This window comes from Drosophila eugracilis, unplaced genomic scaffold (genome assembly GCF_018153835.1).
Source record: "Drosophila eugracilis isolate 14026-0451.02 unplaced genomic scaffold, ASM1815383v1 contig_2154, whole genome shotgun sequence".
NCBI classification, from domain to species: Eukaryota; Metazoa; Arthropoda; class Insecta; order Diptera; family Drosophilidae; genus Drosophila; species Drosophila eugracilis.
This window is the reverse complement of record NW_024573038.1, coordinates 7183625-7202284: the sequence shown is the minus strand read 5'-3', so window position 1 is coordinate 7202284 and position 18660 is coordinate 7183625. Positions and strand designations below refer to the sequence as shown.

At 40.0% G+C, this 18660-nt stretch overlaps 3 protein-coding genes across 4 annotated transcripts; 2 read left to right on the top strand and 1 right to left on the bottom strand.

Moving 5' to 3' along the window:
* The first annotated feature begins 133 nt into the window (after window positions 1–133).
* Window positions 134–11884, top strand: LOC108114341 (chromosomal serine/threonine-protein kinase JIL-1). 2 transcript variants are annotated; one of them, XM_017225272.2, is made up of 8 exons: window positions 134–1037; window positions 1571–2440; window positions 6627–6695; window positions 6773–6906; window positions 8688–8772; window positions 8835–9646; window positions 9708–10156; window positions 10216–11884. In XM_017225272.2, the coding sequence occupies exons 2-8, from the start codon at window positions 1708–1710 to the stop codon at window positions 11555–11557; spliced, it is 3624 nt and encodes a 1207-aa protein (XP_017080761.1). In that variant the 5' UTR covers window positions 134–1037; window positions 1571–1707; the 3' UTR covers window positions 11558–11884. The 2 variants fall into 2 exon arrangements, with proteins under 2 accessions (XP_017080761.1, XP_017080762.1); XM_017225273.2 differs by having other exon boundaries at window positions 134–1050.
* A 1482-nt stretch (window positions 11885–13366) lies between these two features.
* Window positions 13367–17334, bottom strand: LOC108114342 (uncharacterized protein F23B12.7). The gene is made up of 5 exons (XM_017225274.2): window positions 16499–17334; window positions 16324–16438; window positions 14673–16241; window positions 13754–14614; window positions 13367–13687 (listed from the first exon to the last, which is right to left on the bottom strand). Exons 1-5 carry the CDS (start codon window positions 17240–17242, stop codon window positions 13464–13466), a joined length of 3513 nt encoding a protein of 1170 aa, XP_017080763.2. The 5' UTR covers window positions 17243–17334; the 3' UTR covers window positions 13367–13463.
* A 298-nt stretch (window positions 17335–17632) lies between these two features.
* Window positions 17633–18539, top strand: LOC108114160 (probable prefoldin subunit 2). Its single transcript, XM_017224950.1, has 2 exons — window positions 17633–17905; window positions 17998–18539. Exons 1-2 carry the CDS (start codon window positions 17775–17777, stop codon window positions 18296–18298), a joined length of 432 nt encoding a protein of 143 aa, XP_017080439.1. The 5' UTR covers window positions 17633–17774; the 3' UTR covers window positions 18299–18539.
* The last annotated feature ends 121 nt before the right edge of the window (window positions 18540–18660 follow it).

Below are 18660 nucleotides of genomic sequence, written 5' to 3'. Positions count from 1 at the left end.
TTTCGAATGCAATGCGGAAATTAAATAAAAATAGGATTTCACTAGACTAAATAAATGACAAACAAAAAAATTTAATGGTATATACGGTATATGGTATATTTAAAATATGTGGTATATTTTCCTTCACTTTTTGCTTTCCTTGGTCACACTGCAAATGACACAAAAGCAAGGGAAAATTTCTGCGTACGGTTCGTGTGCTGTGTGTTCAAATTCCAAATAGCCACCAATCCGGTGTTAAACGTGTGAAACCCTCGGCTATGATTACAAATATCACATTACTATATAAATAAAAAGTCGATCAAATTCGATCGAATCGAAATCGCTGCGATTGCACTCAAGGTGGCCTGTCCCGTTGCTAATAAGTGTTCGCGAATGAGAGCAAAGCAGATGGCGAAGAGCGTCCCGCGCTTCAGTGTGTGTGTGCGTGAACGAGTAGAAAGCGGCGGTAAAAACCTTCGCGTGTAACATACAACCAAAAAAACAACCATTTTTAATATAAAAAAAAATATAATCTATTACTCAGTGACACATAAGTACAAATAGTACGCAGGGAATTTGAAAAATCTATAGGAAATTATAGGAGCAACAGTCGCCGAGGAGCGGAATCTGCAGACGAAAACAAAAACGCTTTAAAAACGCAGTCGCCGATACAGAAAGTGCCAGCGTGTGAGTGTGCATATGTGTGTACGTAGTAGTAGGAAAGGAGAACGGTGAAGTGAGAAAGATAGAAAGAAGAAAAAAACCTAACTGGCTGTGCAAAACGCGCGACTGATAAAGATTGTGATAATCACAGAATATAATAAAGAAACGGTGAAGAAACCACAATCAAAATTGGTTGAATAATAATATTTAAGCCAACGCCAGTGCTGAAAAAATCGGTCCGCATTATCATCGAAACGTTCAGTGTTGCACATCGTAGCCGCCCCACGCATAATCCAACACTTTCCCCCTCTCCGTCCGTACACACAAACACACACGGATTTGGATTTTGATTCCTACCTCTGCATTATAATATTGGGATTGTTTTCACTCGCGAGGTGAGTCGAAGATGTACGTATTTGTTCTATTTGAAATAGAATTTCCGAATTGCATGCTAGCAGCGGGGAAAGTGTTACCGCCTGTACTGAAACTGTACCATATTGTGGAAGAAGAAATAGGCAATAACGTGGAGGGTACGGTAAACATTTCCTAAATGGAACACAATAAGAAACATAGCAATGTTCATAGCAATAATTTTTTGAAAATGCTATAGTCTAATCGGATTCTTTGTAGCTGAAAAAAATACTATCAAGTAGTTAAATGTCAAAAAAAGTTAAATAAATTCGTTAGAATAAAATAAAAAAAAAATTTAAAAATTCCTAATATTCTTACAGAAAATAATAGTTTTCCTTTTAATCGACAGCTAATTTTTATATATTCAAGGGTTTTAATGTTATTAAAGAAAACATAGTAGTTTACTTTAAAGAAATGAAATTAAAGAGGGAATGATGGAATGGCAGTTCTTTTAACTGTCTATAATTCCATTATGTTTAAAGTGTACTAAAATTGAAATCTTTTTACTTCTTTCCAGCTTAACAATGCGCCACGATCAGTCACTGGTCTTTTTTAGTTTTTTTTATTAATTGTTTTTTACGTAAGGAATACGTAGAATAATTTAAAAAAAAAAACTTAAGATTTCGGAAAAAGGAAAATAGGGAAAACTTAGCCATGAGTCGTCTGCAGAAGCAACATTACGAGATCTTGAGCAGCGGCACAAGCAAATCGCGCCGCAAAAATCAACAGAATCCCCTCGAATTGGGGTCGCCATCGGTCGAGGAACAGGATCAGGTGGGGCGGAATCATCTAAATGGTAACGTCGTGGCCAATGGCAATGGCAAAAAGCGGAAGAATAGTAAATCCAAAACGTTGACCAATGGTAAAAAGTCCAAAACGAATCAGGAGGATTCTGGTTCCGGATCTGGCAAATCATTGATATATAACAATAATAATAACAACAACAACAGCATCAGTGTCACCAATGGTCAGTACAACAACAGCAACAGCAAGACCACATCAGCATCTGCAAGGGATTATAATTATCGTGAGACCATATCACCGCCAACACCTCCATCGCCGCCAACTCCAAATGTGGCGGAAATTGTTTGTATTTCGGATGCAGAAAGCTATGACGGACGGGATCCGGAGCGGGACTTTTCAGATCAGGAAGTAGAGGAGGAGGAGGGAAACGGGATTGATGAATCGAGCCCAACAAAGTCTAAGACGAAGTCCAACAATGCTGCTGCAGCAGCGGCGGCCGCAGCAGCAGCAGCAGCAGCATCGATGGCCTCATCATCGGCCACGCCATCCTACGCCATGCCCACCAGCAACAGTACACCCCTGGATCTCGACAATGAGTCCCATCAACGAGACTTGGAAACTGTCACCGATCTGCGATCCTATGGTGAGTGTTTTGAACGTAGGCTATTCTCTTTAAGTGATAGTGATAAAAAAAAGATAGAACCAACCAAAGCAAACGAAAACTAGACAACAATATGTTTACCGCAGGGCAGGTCAAGTTTCGTACCTATAAAATATCGAAAACTAATGAAGTAAGGCAGATAACCTTCTGCAAAAATGTCACTTCTTAGCTTAGCCGAAGTTTTTTTTACTTAGTTATTAACTAAGCATAGTTAATAATAATAATAATATAATAATGATGCCTAAGAATTGTGTGATTATTGCGTTTAAAAAAAAACAATTGAAAGGCAGTTAAAATTTCTAATATCAAAGAAAGTAGTTGTTGTACAATGGGGTGGAATAATTTATAACATTAACCGGGGATGTCTCAAGGCTTGATTGAGAAGGAGGCAGAGTGGCTGACATTTGGTCAATGCCAGATGTGCCGTCTCTGGCGTCCTTTCGAAAGTCGAGCACATGCATTTAACCTTGACACGATTACCCAGAAAACTCAACCCGGCTTTGTTCGGTCTTCGGGCCAAATCCAAAACTACTGACCTCCCCCGAATTCACCCAACCGCCACCCCGCGTGCATACTCACCTCTCACCACACTATGTACATCAAGCAGACACAATATCCACCACCCGAAAGACTCATTGGATAACAGTGGGACAAATTCCCTTTAATGATGGTGCAATTTGCATGTGCTATGTGTTAGATTTAACACCATTCTGTTGAACTTTATAGGTAAAGTGGATTTACATATAGTTTTTTCCCTTTTATTACAATGCTCTTGAAAGAAGAGTGTGTGGAAAGTAACACCTTTTGTGGTACTAGCACAGCAAAAAATCTCGTTCCTTTGGTAAAATTTTTTTACTAATACATTAGAAATTCCAATGGTCCTAATTTCTTTTAATGCGCTTTCTAAATGCCTTGCCTTGTAAACAAACAATCTTCTTTCACAATCAATAAATACGAAAAATTCGAATATGTTATTTATGTTTCGATACACTGTGCTGTTTTTTGACATCGCCGTGCAGTCGTGACCATGTCCGTACGTATGTATGTACCTACTTGCATCAATGTTTGTACGCGTTTGCTGTATTCACAAACATGCTTGTTTGCATAAACGGTTGGTTGTTGTTTGTAGGCAGGTATTCGTTTACTTGAACTTGACAATGCAACTCGACGAACATCTAGCATATCTGTGTACATATGTATAATATAGATGTAGGAACGAGTTAGCCTCTGGGATAATTGCCTGCAAATTGATAGGTGAGCTACGTTTGCCGTTTGGTGTTTAATTATCACAAGAACACAGTCACGGCAACGGGGCGGGGCCAGCTGTGCTATTTTGTCGCCCCCTCCCTTTTCTAAAATTATATGACACTGAGGGAAATACAATGGCTAATGATCAATTTGTTGACAAATGCTCTTAAATTGTAGAATCTCAAGGGAAAAGTTATATTTTGCCAATTAAACTACGATTCTTTCCAAAATGAAAATAGTTTTGGACATACTTTAGAGTTTTTCCCCTCATTTTTTCTGTGTAGTTGTTAACCCATCAGAATGGAGAATTATATTCTCCGTACAGTAGTGTTAAAACTAATTACTAAAAGTAAGTTAAACAATTCTCGTGCGACAACTTGCGGTTGGCACTGAGAAGTTTAAAAAAAGAAAAACGAAAATGTTGCTATCAGAAAATTCTCCACTTGTTTCGGTTTGTATTATTCATATTCTTTCGGGTTGCGTTCATTAAACTTTGCCTAGTCACAGCGAGAAATAAATTTTTTGTGCGGTTTTCGGTTTAAGAACCTGGCAAGAGAATATAATGCATATCAAGGCCAATTTATTGGCCCGACGTCATATGCGTTCAAACAGGTCGGTTTAAAATAAATAAAAATACCTAAGTAAAATTCATATTTACCTTCAAAAATGTCAAAAATGTTTCATATTTTATATAAAACAAAGCTTAGCTTTAAAAATGTTCATTATAATATCAAACAATGTAGATGAAATTGTAATTAAATCGAATTACTGGGAATTTTTATTATATAATTAAATTTAAATGGAACAGTTTATCAATATTTCAATGAAAACAATAACCGATGACCCAATGAAAATGCTTAAATTTAGGAAATTATTGTAATCATTCAGCTATCAATACTCTTAACGATGTGCCTTTTATAATAATTCGATTTTAAAACGAATTTATAATTAATCTTTTAATATTTATGTTAGTTTGTATCATGAACTTTAAATAGTTATTGGTTAAGAGGAATCCGGTATAAGTAGAATGCGTAAAAAGGAGAATAATACGGCAGTTTGTTTAATTTTAATATTCTAATAATGTAATAACTTAGAATATATGTATATATAAGAAAATATAGTTTTAGTTACCCTTTTAAATGTTCAAACAGCAGAGGAAAGCTTGTTTCTGTGACTTAGAATTATACGTTATTGATTTATAGATTATTGTTTACAAGAAATCTTGTTTCCTTGTTAACCACAGAATGACCCAATAGTTTGGGTGCATAGTGTATAAAGATACCAGCCGTCCACCCAAGGAATGTTTTCCCTTGACAGGTATACAGTTTTTACACCATCTTTTCAGCTTTTTCTCTTGTTGAATCAATAATTCCAGCAAAAAGTTGCTTGCCATAATTCGCCACCCACTTGAAGTCCTAAGTTCATTGCACCCCCTTATAGAATTTCGGCACGCGTCATCATGTGCGTTTTGCTGGTGTTTCGCGTAAATTACATTTACTTGCTGTTAGCAACTTGTATTTTCAAATAATACAACAGGTTCGGTCGACCAACTCTCGATACCATTAACCCCTGCTGAAGTTTGTGTCAGTGTTTCTTGATTTCACAAGCATTCGAAATTTTTGATTGCTCCGTTGCACGAGGGTTGAATGCACGCAGATAGATTGTAATGCTGAAATAATGTTGGTTAAATTGTAACAACTTTATACTTTGTATTCGCTGCACTGAACTTCTTAAAAATATCCTTTAAGGTTCAAGGACAATTTCACAAGCTGCTGCTGTGGCTAGGACTCATTTGTCAGCCACATTTCTCATTTATACTCGTCATACTTTCAGACTTTTAGAGGATGAGAGGACGTTGGGTTAAAATGGGTTCGAGTGACTCATTTCCAACAGCGAAGGATGGTGTTTTCCTACACACAAATTAGTCACTTGGGGACGTTTTATGTAATGGCGAGTCAAATTGAATTACAGTGGTCACTCCAAAATTATAGGTTTATTATTATTACCTAGATTTCAATTAGAAAGGTATAACTTTTAATCATGTCTTCGTTTTAAAGAAAGTGGTTATCAAACGTGTAATATCACTTCGCTAGATAATGAAGTAAAAGAAGCTTAGATAATAGGTTGAAAGTTTTTGTTTTTGAAGTTGAGGCCTATTTTAGTAATTGCTATAATTAAAGCTGTAATTTTACCTGAGGGAAAAGAAAGGAGATTGAAAGCGCAGAATATTGCACTAGTATTGTAATAACCTTTAACACTATTTTATTTGATTTAATCAATCATTACTGTTTATCCTTTAAATCCTACAAATGTAGTCTGGGCCGTGTAATAATCGTAAACTGTGCAATCTCGTGGCTAGACATTTGGGCCAATGAACCGTTGCGGCCAATGTGGCATATGGCCTCCCCAAGAAGCCTAAAATATATATGTATCTGCAGACAGAATCTCTCCTTCCAAAAATTGTAAAAAAAAAGGACCTTGCTTTTGTCCTTGGATTTTCAAATGCGCAGAAGTGTTTGGTCAACTAAATTTCTGTTAAACCCAACATTTCCAACTCTCCATTAATGTATTTATGTGAGTAATTTCCACTTTGTTGATTTCGCCTCTAAAAATGGAATCAAGTGTCTGGCACGTGCTGCACGAGCGATAAAAATAAAATGTGATAATTCGTCTCACATGTGTCAAGTAAAACAATGCAGGCAACTATTTTTATCGCCCCCACCAACAATTTACACTTACTTACGATACATACGTATTACATAGACTATCATTATCGTCTTTTCCCAGAAAAGGCAAATAACATGGTTTGCATTGGTAAATTGATTAGTTTCAGGAGCAATTTGTAAATATATTTTTTCGTTTTTGTATTGATTACAATGCTAATGTGTGGGTGTGCTTCTTTTCTTTTACTTTTTTGTAGTCAAATTGTACAGTGATGAGGCCGTCAGTCTGAATGATTTCAAAATAATACGTGTTCTTGGAACAGGTGGTAAGTAAAATGTTATAGGTCTATAAGTATTTAGATCTGTATAATATTGACTTTGTATTATCTATTTATTTTCAAAGCCTATGGACGAGTTTTTCTCGTTCGCAAGCTAACAAGACACGATGCCGGAAAATTGTATGCAATGAAGGTTCTCAATAAGATAACCGTAGTCCAGAAGCGAAAAACCGCTGAACATACCAAAACGGAGCGAGTGGTAAGTGGAAAATATAAAAATTGTATTATTAAATCGCTTATTTTATAACCAATACCAAAACACAGATAATGGTCAATTCTGCCTCTACTGTAACCTTAAGAAACCCTTTTAATCATTTTTAGTAGCAGAACGACGGTAAAGAAAACGTGTTTAATCAACTTGTTTTTTTTGGACATATTTTTTTTTTTTGCTTTTATTTACCGTTACCTTTTTACCGCTGCGTGATGTTTTTGCAATCACATCGCTTCCAGACTTCTTTTACTTTGGATTCCTCTTCTCTTTAATGACCACAATAAAGTGCAGCTTATTGAAATTAAACCCGTCGAGCGATTTGACAACCTTCAAAGTCGCACGTACAGTTTCCAGTAGCGAATTGGGGGAGAAGAAATAAGAAGAAGCCAGTAAACGGGAAAGCATAAAGAGGGAAGTGGGTGGAGAGAGGGAGAGAAATGTTCTTGTGACCCACATAGCAACTTGTTCTTGTTGCACCGGCAAAAAGCTACTGGAGAGTCATAAAGAGAGAATACACTACAAAAAAATATATCTTTAATTTGTATATAAAGCCCTTTAGGTAAAAAAAAATATTTTTTAACTTTAAATGTTAAACCAAAAAATATTTTCTATTTACATAAAATCACTTTTTAGCACATTATAGATAGACATGTTTTCCATAATTATCAATTTAATAATTACCTATAAATTTGTTCTTGTGTCTGGAATCGGGAGAGCTGGAGAGAGCTTCTTGCTCAGATCAATAGTGGAAGTTGTTGTTGCAGCTGCCTAGTGCAACCGGTTTTTCGTCTTTTTTCTCTCTCTTTGGCAACGAGAGAGTCGTAGTAAATCAATGAAAATAGAAACGGAAAAGGGAGAAACAACAAAATGCGTTAAATAACTGCAAACAGGTGTAGGCGCATTAGCGGCAGATAGCTTAAACAAATTTACAATTGGGCGCCTTGTTATTAGGTTGTTTTCATGCTCTATTTTTGTGTCTCTCTGTTACCCTTTTCTCTTACACCTCCTCCGCCCACTTGACTTTTTCAAGGTACAATACCTGTGCTACTAACCCAGTTATCAAACATCGCCGGTATCTGCGTTTCGACAAGCCTAAAACTTGCCTCGCGGTAGCCAAAATAGAAAGGAATAATAAACAGTCGGGGTAAAAAAGCGGAGCACAATTCAACATTTTACCCTCTTTGTACTATAAAAATGTAAAAGAAATAAAGGACATAATAAATAATTATATTATTTAATTATTTAAATGTAAATCTTTAATATATAATTTGTTTTTTTTTTTTGAAGTTGTTAAATTTTGTTTTTTCTTAATATTTGATTTCTTAGTTCTAGTTTTCTGACCACAATTGTTAGTGTAAACAAGGCAGAAAATGTGAAAGTTTTTATCTGAGAGAAAAGAGCGAAAGACGATTTCGGTTCATTAATTCATTGTTAAAGTACTTGATTTCACTTTTCTTCTTGCATGCTTTTCTTTTCTTTCGTTCTTCCGTGGAATATCAGTCTTAAAATGCAACAACAACTAATTTGCAAAATAAATACAGGCAAAGCTAAACACACACCCATACTTATACATTTGAATTTATGTATATTATTCAAGCTGTATTTGTGTAAACAAAGCTTAAAACAAAACAAAAAAAATAAGATTTGCGATAAGCGAATGAGCGAATGCAGTGGAAAAATGGGGGCGGATAATATCGATAAGAGGCTATTATAGCGGTTAATATGAGTTATCAATGTTTGGTATAAAATACTTGTTTATTTAATTTCAGGTATTGGAGGCCGTTCAGCGTAGTCCCTTTCTCGTGAGTCTCCACTATGCTTTTCAATCCTCTTCGAAGCTTTATCTCGTCTTAGGTAAGATGCTAACATAACATTCGAAAAATTAAACTAAACTGTTAATATCCTTAAAAATTCAGACTTTGCTAATGGCGGAGAACTGTTCACGCATCTCTACCACGCGGAGCACTTTGATGAATCCCGTGTGCGGGTGTACATAGCCGAGGTGGTGCTGGCCCTGGAGCAGTTGCATCAGCTTGGCATAATCTATCGAGACATTAAGTTGGAGAATATTTTGCTTGATGGCGAGGGGCACATTGTTTTATCCGATTTTGGGCTCTCGAAGATCCTAACCGCGGAGAATGAATATCGGGCGCACAGTTTCTGCGGGACCTTGGAATACATGGCGCCGGAGATTATCCGGACGGGACCACCCGGGCACGACAGTGCCGTGGACTGGTGGTCAGTGGGTGTGCTCACCTTTGAACTGCTTACCGGTGCTTCGCCGTTCGCAACATCCGACGGACAGAGTCAACAGTCGGAGATTTCGAGACGAATCCAGAAGGAACAACCTCTGATACCATCCTCATTTAGCGCCAACGCTCGTGACTTTGTGTTGAAGATGCTGGAGAAGAACCCAAAGCGTCGGCTGGGGGGCAATCATCGAGAAGCCAGCGAGATCAAGGATCACCCCTTCTTTCATGGCATTAACTGGCAGGAGCTGCGCAACAAGCGGCGCAAGGCGCCCTACAAGCCCACCCTGACAGCCGAGGACGATGTGCAGAACTTCAGCAGCGAGTTCACAGACCAGGTGCCCGAAGACCCCGAATGCGATGCCCCTCCCAGCCGAATCAAGCTTTTCCGCGGATACACGTACGTGGCCCCCGAGCATTTAGAGCAGATGCGACGGGATAACCATTGCCAGATCCAATACTGTAATCCAGGACTTCAGGTGAGTTTAATTTAAAATAATGATAGCCCTTGACTTATGTTTTTCTCTTTGTTATTTTTAGAATATACCTTCACGCCCGGATGACCTTGAGCTTGGTACCCGCACCGTAAGCGGTGCCTTTGGCACGTGCCATTTTGTAGTCGACAGTTCCACGGAGATGGTGTTTATGGCCAAGGTCATACCATTGTCTAGGTTCCGACCCTCTGAGGTTGATGCACTGATCTCGTGCGCTCTGGACGTAGCCGGCCACAAAAATATTGTGAGCTACCATGGAACGTTTAGGGATAAGTGCGAGACGTGGATTATTATGGAGTACCTGTGTGGCGAGGAACTGACCGCGTCTATTCGCATGGACGAGGACTCGTGTCGGGAGATTTTCCTGCAGCTGGTCATGGCCGTGCGGCACGTCCATTCGAAGCATTTTATACACGGTGACCTGAAACCTGAGAACGTAATGTTTGAGAGCCGGGAGGATAAGCACGTCAAATTGGTCGACTTTGGCAATGCCTGGTAAGGCAATTGATATTAATTGTAATTTTCCGGTGATGATTTTATTTGTACTCCCACAGTTACAATAGCTGTTTCCAGAGCTGGAAAGACAAGCCGCGCTACACGTTGGACTATGCTCCTCCTGAAATGCTCGCGGACTCGAATCTCGTCACTTATTCACCAGCGGTTGATATCTACGGTCTTGGTGCGACATTGTATACCATGTTGGTGGGTCATGCACCTTACAGGCAGAATGTGAACGATGTGGATCACTCCCCATCTGCCCATCATGATATTCGCAAGCGCATTCGTCGGGAGACGTTTAACCAGCACTCTAAGCGCTGGGAAAATGCAAGTCCTGCGTTCCGGCAGCTGGTGTGCTGGTGCCTGCAGCGAGATCCGGCCAATCGACCTACACTGCTAGAAATTCTTGACAGTGAATGGCTGCATTACAGCACCAACGATCCAGACGTGGACATTATTGTACCTGCAGAGCAGCAGATGGTTGTGGACCTCAGCGAAGACACCATGGAGCAGCCGGCGTTAGGTATGTCGATCGAGCAGGAACGGCCAGAGTCCACATTCGAAAAGGCTCCAGAGGATGAGGGCTTAATCCAACTCAGCGAATCCACGGATGCTACTCCCACAGTGGAATCTAAAACGTTAGCTCCCACTTTGACTGCCGCAATTGTTCCTCCTTCTGACGATGAAGACCTAGTAGTGCACGAACGATTTGACCCGATTTTCGAGATCCAAGCTGATTTCTGCGGCTTTGATGAGGAAGCGCCGCCTTTGGCGCGTTTTGTGGAGTTATGTTCCGAACTGTCTCTGACACAGGATGATCAGGAGTACATGCCACCGCCACCAGCTCCAGTCTTAGATCGTGTCGAATTAGTACCAGCAAACCAACGGCCGAGAACACGCCAGCAACTTCGATCTGAATGCCAGATATCACTCGGTGCTCCCGCTCTGGAGGACAGCAAAGCGTCCTTACGCTTGCTCATGCAAGAACTTCCACCGCCCATTGACATCGTGGTGAACCGCATTCCGAAGAGAACCCAGAGAGTTGTTCGTACATTACCTCCGTCGTTCGGAACCACCAAGCATGAGGAGAGTTTCCATGGTTTTAGCAAAACGGCAAACTCCTGGCGAAAGGCCCGGGCTAGCTGGCGGCACTTCTGTCTGCTTATCAATGGTGTGCAGCAGGTGCTTAAGATTAAGTTCAAAAAAGCACGTCGCGTTTATTGCTTGCCAAACATAAAGTTAGAAAAGTTGGACGATGCCTATGAAAAACCGCTGATCTTCCCGCGGCCCAAGAGGCAATTGAAGGGTACAAAACGGGAGCCCAAGGTGCCGCGGCCACCTACGCGAGTGCAACCGGAGAGGGCCCGGGCGCTGCGGCAACGATATCAGTTCCAATGACATGAGGATGACGACGTCGATGATCTGGAGGTGGTGGAAATCATGGACGAGCAGCTAAATGAGAGAGATGAGCAACCGCGAGCGGTGCTACTGTGGGAGGGTGACTTTAGAAGACCACGGATGTACAGCTGACGACAAACATTGACCCAATGGCCCCCCCAGAACAACGACGACCAGACCCCGGCCAAAACAGCGGGTGTAGACCCCTTGGTGTTCTGCACCCAGCAACGCACCCACTAACAATGTAGAGCAGCAGTTAAAGGATCCGCAAGACGCACCAAAGATCCTGTCAATAAATATTTAAAAAATTGTTATGCATTACTCTAAGTTCAGAACTCATTTTACTTATCACTAATTCAACCATGGGAAACGATAAAAACTTAACACATAAAATTATACAAGGAGAGTGTACCGCAACGTCCTTATAAGTGTATTCTATATGCAATTTGTTGTGCTAGTTAATTATTTGAATAGCCTAAATGTAAAAAGTCAGACACAAAAAAAAAACGGGAACTATACAAAGGCAACTTTTTGCAATGATCTTAGTGCGGTTAAGACAAACAATAACAGATATCGACAACATAACGCAATCACTAAACTCATTAAAACGTTTTGCAATTAGTTTAGTGAAAAAAATTAATTTTTAAGCCAGTGAGAAGAACGATAGAAACCCCCATTAACACAAATATTTCTTTCTTTTAAGTTGTGCTCTATGTTAAGTTATCTTTTTTAATTCCTAATGCAGCATTCACAGAAGTACAGAAGTAACTCAAATTTTCCCCCATCGTTTATTGCCAAGCTCCATCGGGATTAACTAATTCATTTAATTCCGATTCTGCTTGGCAATAATATCATAATTCCTTTGAAATCATTTCAGTTAAAAAGGAAAAATAAGAATCGTCCGATAAGTTTTTCTTCGAGGCGGTCCAAAAATTGCTATTTTTGCACACGAAACTGATCAAGAAACGTTAATAGTCGTAGAATTGTTAATAGCAAACCAGCTTTTAATTGTTTTAAGTATTTTTGATTGTTTATTTTTTAAATTTGGCGCAAAACCTGCAATTATTTATGTTAAATCAATGGATATCGATGAAATCTAAATAAAATTAAAACAATTACCTTATTTTAAACTCGCTTGATTTGTATATTTTTTATTCTATGCTAATTTTTTTTTTGTGGAAAACCTAAACAAACCCAATTCACATATCGAACTGTGTAAATCTGCCGTAGAGTCGATCAAAATGGATGTTTATAAATCATGGTGTAAATTTTAGTATAAAACAAATAACATTTATATTAAAGTTGCCTTTTAACAAGTTGCCTTAGAACACACACAAATGTAAAACCCAAAAACTCCAAGAAGTCGCAATACGAAAAGTTAAACATACCCTACATTTTATAAGCAAACCGATAAACAGATTAAGAAAACTATTTAGCATCAGTTTTTATAGACGCGATCATTGGCAAATCGTCGTAGTTTAAGATCACTGGAACTAATATAGACCATAGACTCTGCCCAATCTACCTACAAAAGGACGCAACAACCAATGGGGGACAACTAGTTAAATGTAAGATTAAAGCAATCAAATCGTATTGAACTCGATTTTTATAGTTCGGCCAAAGCGTTATACGAATTACGGATAGTTATGTTAGACAAGCAACCGAAAGCGATTGTTTAGCTTCGGTTTAATTGAGGTATGCAGATGAATTTGAAACAAGTTGTTAGCTATTAAGTCACCAAAGTCTGTACATAAAACAAATATCAAAATGCAGTTAAAATAAAGCATTTCAAATCATAACACAATGGAATTTTTTAAACTTATTCAAAATTGAATTTAATCTTGCTTTTGTGTATTTACACATCTATTCATTAAAATATTTTAGGGTTTTGATAATCGATTTCAGTTTAGTGTTTCCGCTTTTTGCCAGCTTTCTGTGTTGGTTTGCCACCAAATTTCTTGCCCTTGTAGGTTTTCGTATTCGATCGCCGCTTTTCTTCCCACTTTAATTGCTTATCGGAGGATTTGTCCTTGTTGAATACGGCATTGCTGGTTCCCTGACCCTTGACTTTAGCCGTTTCTTCCAGCAGCGAAGAGAAGTCATCGGCGGCCGCAAACAGGGATGACATATCTAAATTGTTTAAAGAAATAAATGATAATACAGGCTTTACAATATATTAATTAATTAATAACTTACCATGACTTTGTTTAAGTGTTTTTGCAAAGCTTCGTCCACCCACCATGCCAGAGGATTCTCTACGGGATTTCTTGGACCTGGGTGGTGCATCTTCGTCTTCATCGTCCTCGTCTTCGTCTGGACTATCAGGGGCATCGCTTGAATCACTGTCGTCTTGGGCGCCCTCAGATATTGAGCCTTCATCATCATCGTCGTCGTCATCATCCAGTGGCTCCAAATCGATTGAGCCCGTTTCATCACCAGACTGATCATCTCCAGCGCCTTCCATTTCATCGTCTTCATCTTCTCCTAAATCATCATCACCCCAGTCATCATCTATCTCATCCATATCCTCTTCCGCCTTGTCAGCCTGTTTCTTCTGTTTCTTGTCCTTGGACTTGTCCTTCTTCATCTCACCGCCGAGCTCCTGAAGGAAGTTCAGCTCCTCTTCATCCTGTTCCTCGTCTACGCCATCCTTAAACTTCTTGCCAAAGTACCCATCCAAATATGCCTCAAATTCATCGTCGTCTACTTCGCCCTCTTTTAGATACTCTTCTCCAGCCTCACCATCCTCACCGTCGTCCGCGTTCTCCTTCTTTCCATCCTTTTGTTTTTTGTTTTGGGCCACAATTTCCGCCTGCTTGCGCTTGTGCTCCAGGAAGTTGAAGATGAACATCTCGTCTTCTGTGCAGTTGGTCTTAGTCAGCGACTTTACTGGTCTACCACGTGCTCCGTGAGCCATGTATCGTTTGTGGGCCACTGTAGCACTTTCCGCCGCGTGTGGAGCATCTAGCTTCTTCGGATTCTTAAAGGCAAAGCGTTCCAAAAAGTGCGGCAGACCGAAATCTCTTAGCGGATCGCCATAGTAACCAATTCGTGATTCTAAGGTAAGGTAATGTGTTTTATATTGATTTTAAAAGATATTATAAGGATTACTCACGCTGTAGGATCTGCTCGGCGAACACCTGGACAGTGGGATGGTAGTGCTGACGCAGCAGCAACAGTTCGTGGCGGAGTGTATAACCAGCTCCTGCAAAAGCGGGCACCCGATGGTAAGGATCGTACTTGCAGGAATCAATATCCCGAACTTTAGACTCTGTGGCAGCTACAGTGGCATGATGCCAGGATGACACTTTTGGCTTGGCATCGCCCTCAACTTTATCTTCCGATGGTTTCGAGTCTTTTACATCTTCCTCTTTCACATCCTTGTATACCTCCTCATCATCACTGCCAAACTTGTCCAAATCAGCAGTGACTAATGGGACTACTTTGGAACTTTCATCCACCTCCTCGGACGCTCCGGTTCCACCAATGAGCTCACGACGCATGCGCAGCAACTTATGGATAACTATTAAACAACCAGCAGCAATGTGGGGAGGAGCGTAGAGAGTCAACTGCAGAAGACGCTTTACAAACGCCTGAGCCCTGGCAACGTGGTTGTCGATGTGAATGGCACGATGAACGATATGCAGTAGATGAGCTGCCGTTTTACTTCCAACATTGATGAGGTTCAAATCCAACAATTTTACATAAAGAGCATTATAGAACCGATCCGATTTTTCTGTCTTAACAGTCACCAGTTGCAGCAGCAAACCAAGAGTCTGTACAGCGACCCTAATATCGGCCAAATGGACCAACCTGTAGATAGTGTCCTGCATTTCCTTGGTAAGCAACTCTCCATTACTATCCTTTGCTGGTTGAGCCTCTACGATAGCTTTTTGTAGACACCGAAGAATGGCTTGCATTGTCCTATTATTTACGGCTCCCTTTTGGACGAGAACCTTGAAGAGGGCAAAGCAGATGTTGACTAGCTTAGTACAGACTTCCGGCCGGCCGGAGGGTGCTATGCTAGACAGGAAGCAAAGTGCAAAGTGCTGCGCCCGCTCTGATATGTTGTTACGAAAAAGTAACTTCTCTGCCTCGGATACAATGACGCCACACATGTTGGGATGTTTTTGGGCAACCTCGCTAAGATGATGCAATGCCTTAGAGGCTATCTTTGCAATGGGATCACCCAACTTATTGACAAGCATAGTTAGCAGCAACTGCTCCTTCTCGGGCGCATAGGCCAGCAATCTGGCTGCTGACACAATAGAAGAGTTCTTATTGTGCTCCTGTCCTGTCTGCAATCCTTGCATCACGTTCTTGAGGAATTCATGGTACTGGTCCTTCAACTCACTCTCGAAATGCCAGTACGCGTAGATGCGACGCTTTTGCTCATTGCGCATTTTCTCGTCCTTCTTTAACTTTTTCCAATCAGCTCCTCGTGTGTGCACCGCCAGAAGCTTTCTGTTAGGCGGCAGCAGCACCTCCTGCCACAAATCAGTGAGAACTGTAATCACATCATTGCTGGCCTTGTTGGAGATCTTACAAAAGCCAATCAAAGTAGTCAGAGCTTCCAGGTTGCCCAATGGATTGCTTGTTACCAGCAGGGCGCCGGCATTGGCTCGATCCTTGGCCGTACCCTTGTGCAGAGCAGTTTGTAACCACCGAGCATCCGATGGATTTCCTAAAAGGTTAAACAAAGCATTAATTTAGCTAACTAAATACATCCCTTCCTTCTAAACTTAGACAAATCTGGTAATACATACGCTTATTAAATGTTGTCTTCTCTGCTTCAAAGGAAGTCTTGCAGAGATTGTAGAGCTCCATTTGCTCGTTCTCCTTCATGTCTAAAACCTCATCGGTAGATGGATAATCGGGATGCTGAAATACATAAAATTCAAAAGTAAGACTATGTTGGTCATTTTTTTTAAATAAACCTACCACATGATACCATTTCTTTTGGGACTCCTCATCCTCATCAATTTTAGATTGATATTTGTTGTGCTTTTTGGAAAAAGACTGTCCCAGTTCGTCATCACTATCTCCATCGCTATCGGAGACATTTTTACTAGCCCCGTCTTCATCGAACTTGATACGTTGGGGTTTTTTGGGGTTCTCCGAGGTGGAATCTTCACCATCTCCAAACTTAATTTTTTGAGGTTTCTTGTTCTGTTCGGGATTGTTTTTAAAGGAATTCTGAGACACTTCTTCGCCATTCTCACTGAACTTCATATTCTGTGGTTTATTGGTAAAATCTGAATTTTGGACATTATGTTTCTGGTGCTTTTTATTATATGCTTTTTGATGTGCAGATTCTCCGTCTTTGCCAAATTTAATTTTTTGTGGATTTTGACCATTTTGGTGATTTTTGTTAAAGGATTTCGGAGCTACCTGTTGGCCATCATCGTCAAATTTAATCTTTTGTGGTTTATTTGAATGATCAGGCTTTTGGCCATTATGGTTTTGGTTGTTTTTATTAAAGGGTTTACCACCCTTAGCCTGTCCATCCTCTCCAAACTTTATTTTGTGTGGCTTTTTCACCGGTTCGTTGCCTTGAAATTTTGGCTTATGTGGGTGATCCTTTTTGTTTTGTTTAGGAACAACCTCGCCAGAATCATCGAACACGATTTTCTTATTCTTAGGCGGTCCCCCGAATTGCACACCTGTTGCCACTAATGCCGGCATGTTTTTATTTAGCTATTTATTAAATAAAAAACATTAAATAAATTAAACTCCGGTAGAAACAACTCGCACGTGTATTCCAATTTGACATTCGCCACGAAACGTAACAACATATGGTTTTTTCGTTTATCGATTACATTTTTTGACAGTCGATTATATAGGTGACGAATTGCACTATAAATTATTTGCATATTCTGCATCTTTGCAGGTGACAAAATTAATATATGCAAATATAAACAATCAAAAAGCATACGATTTTTTTTATATGATTCAAAGTAGCGTGTTATAATAAATATTTAGTTAAATTACACAGACCTAAAACTGACATCTATAAAGTAATTTTATTTGTGGTAAATTTTAAAAAAACCATATACGGTCATACTGGGATTTGGCGTTTTGGTTTTATTAGGACGTTCTCTGCTTATCCCTCGTGTTCGCCGACTTATTTTGAAAGAAAATCTCAGATTTTCGGGAATTTGGAGCGAATATCCAGGCCTAGATTTCGAAGAAGTTATTTTAGGGAACTAGCATTGTGATGAGCACCGAATCGGCAAAGCCGGCTCTCAGCCAGGAGGCCATTGTGGCTCAGTTCCAACAGCTGCGCAATGATCAGCGTAATTTGGCCAACAGTTTGAGTACGCTCGAAATGGATCTGAGGGAACACAAGTGAGTCACCAGGGGCCCTAAGATGTTTGACCATCTGGTGGGCATGTTTGAAAACACAATAAGACACATAAGTAACCAATGATTCTTCCCAGAACTGTGATAGAAACTCTGCAGGCGGCGGATCCGGAACGCAAGTGCTTTCGTCAGATTGGCGGAGTCCTGTGCGAACGAACTGTAAAGGATGTGCTGCCGCAATTGGTGGAGAACAAGGACTTCATAGCTAAAACTATCGACATGGTCAGCGTCGACCTGAGCAAAAAAGGCATCGAGTTGAACAAGTTCAAAGAGGAGCACAACATCAAGATCAGGGGTGAGCACCTGGGCGCCGAAGGAGCCAAGGACGCGGATGCGGAAAGCAAGGCGGAGAACCGTAATGTCTTGGTGTCCAACTAGGAGCGAATGATTACCTCACCACACCGTATTTATTGTGTCTATGTTGAGAGGGAACTCTGCCAGGATTTGCGAGCGATAATCCGCGTTTATTGAATACTTCTAATGTTGTATGTACTTCTAGCTATAAGGCGCAGTTCGCGACACGCCCCCAATCGCACCTTCACACCAACATTATCCATAAATTTCCTCATTTAAACTTAACCCACTCTGGTCACGAATTAAAGAGAACCGAAACCTTAAACTTCAGTATGAAATTAATCATGTGTCTTGTGATTCATTGAAGAGCGCTCGTTATGAGATTAACTCACATACTAAATTAAATGGTAGAACCTTTACTTCTCAATATTATAAATCAAATTTAA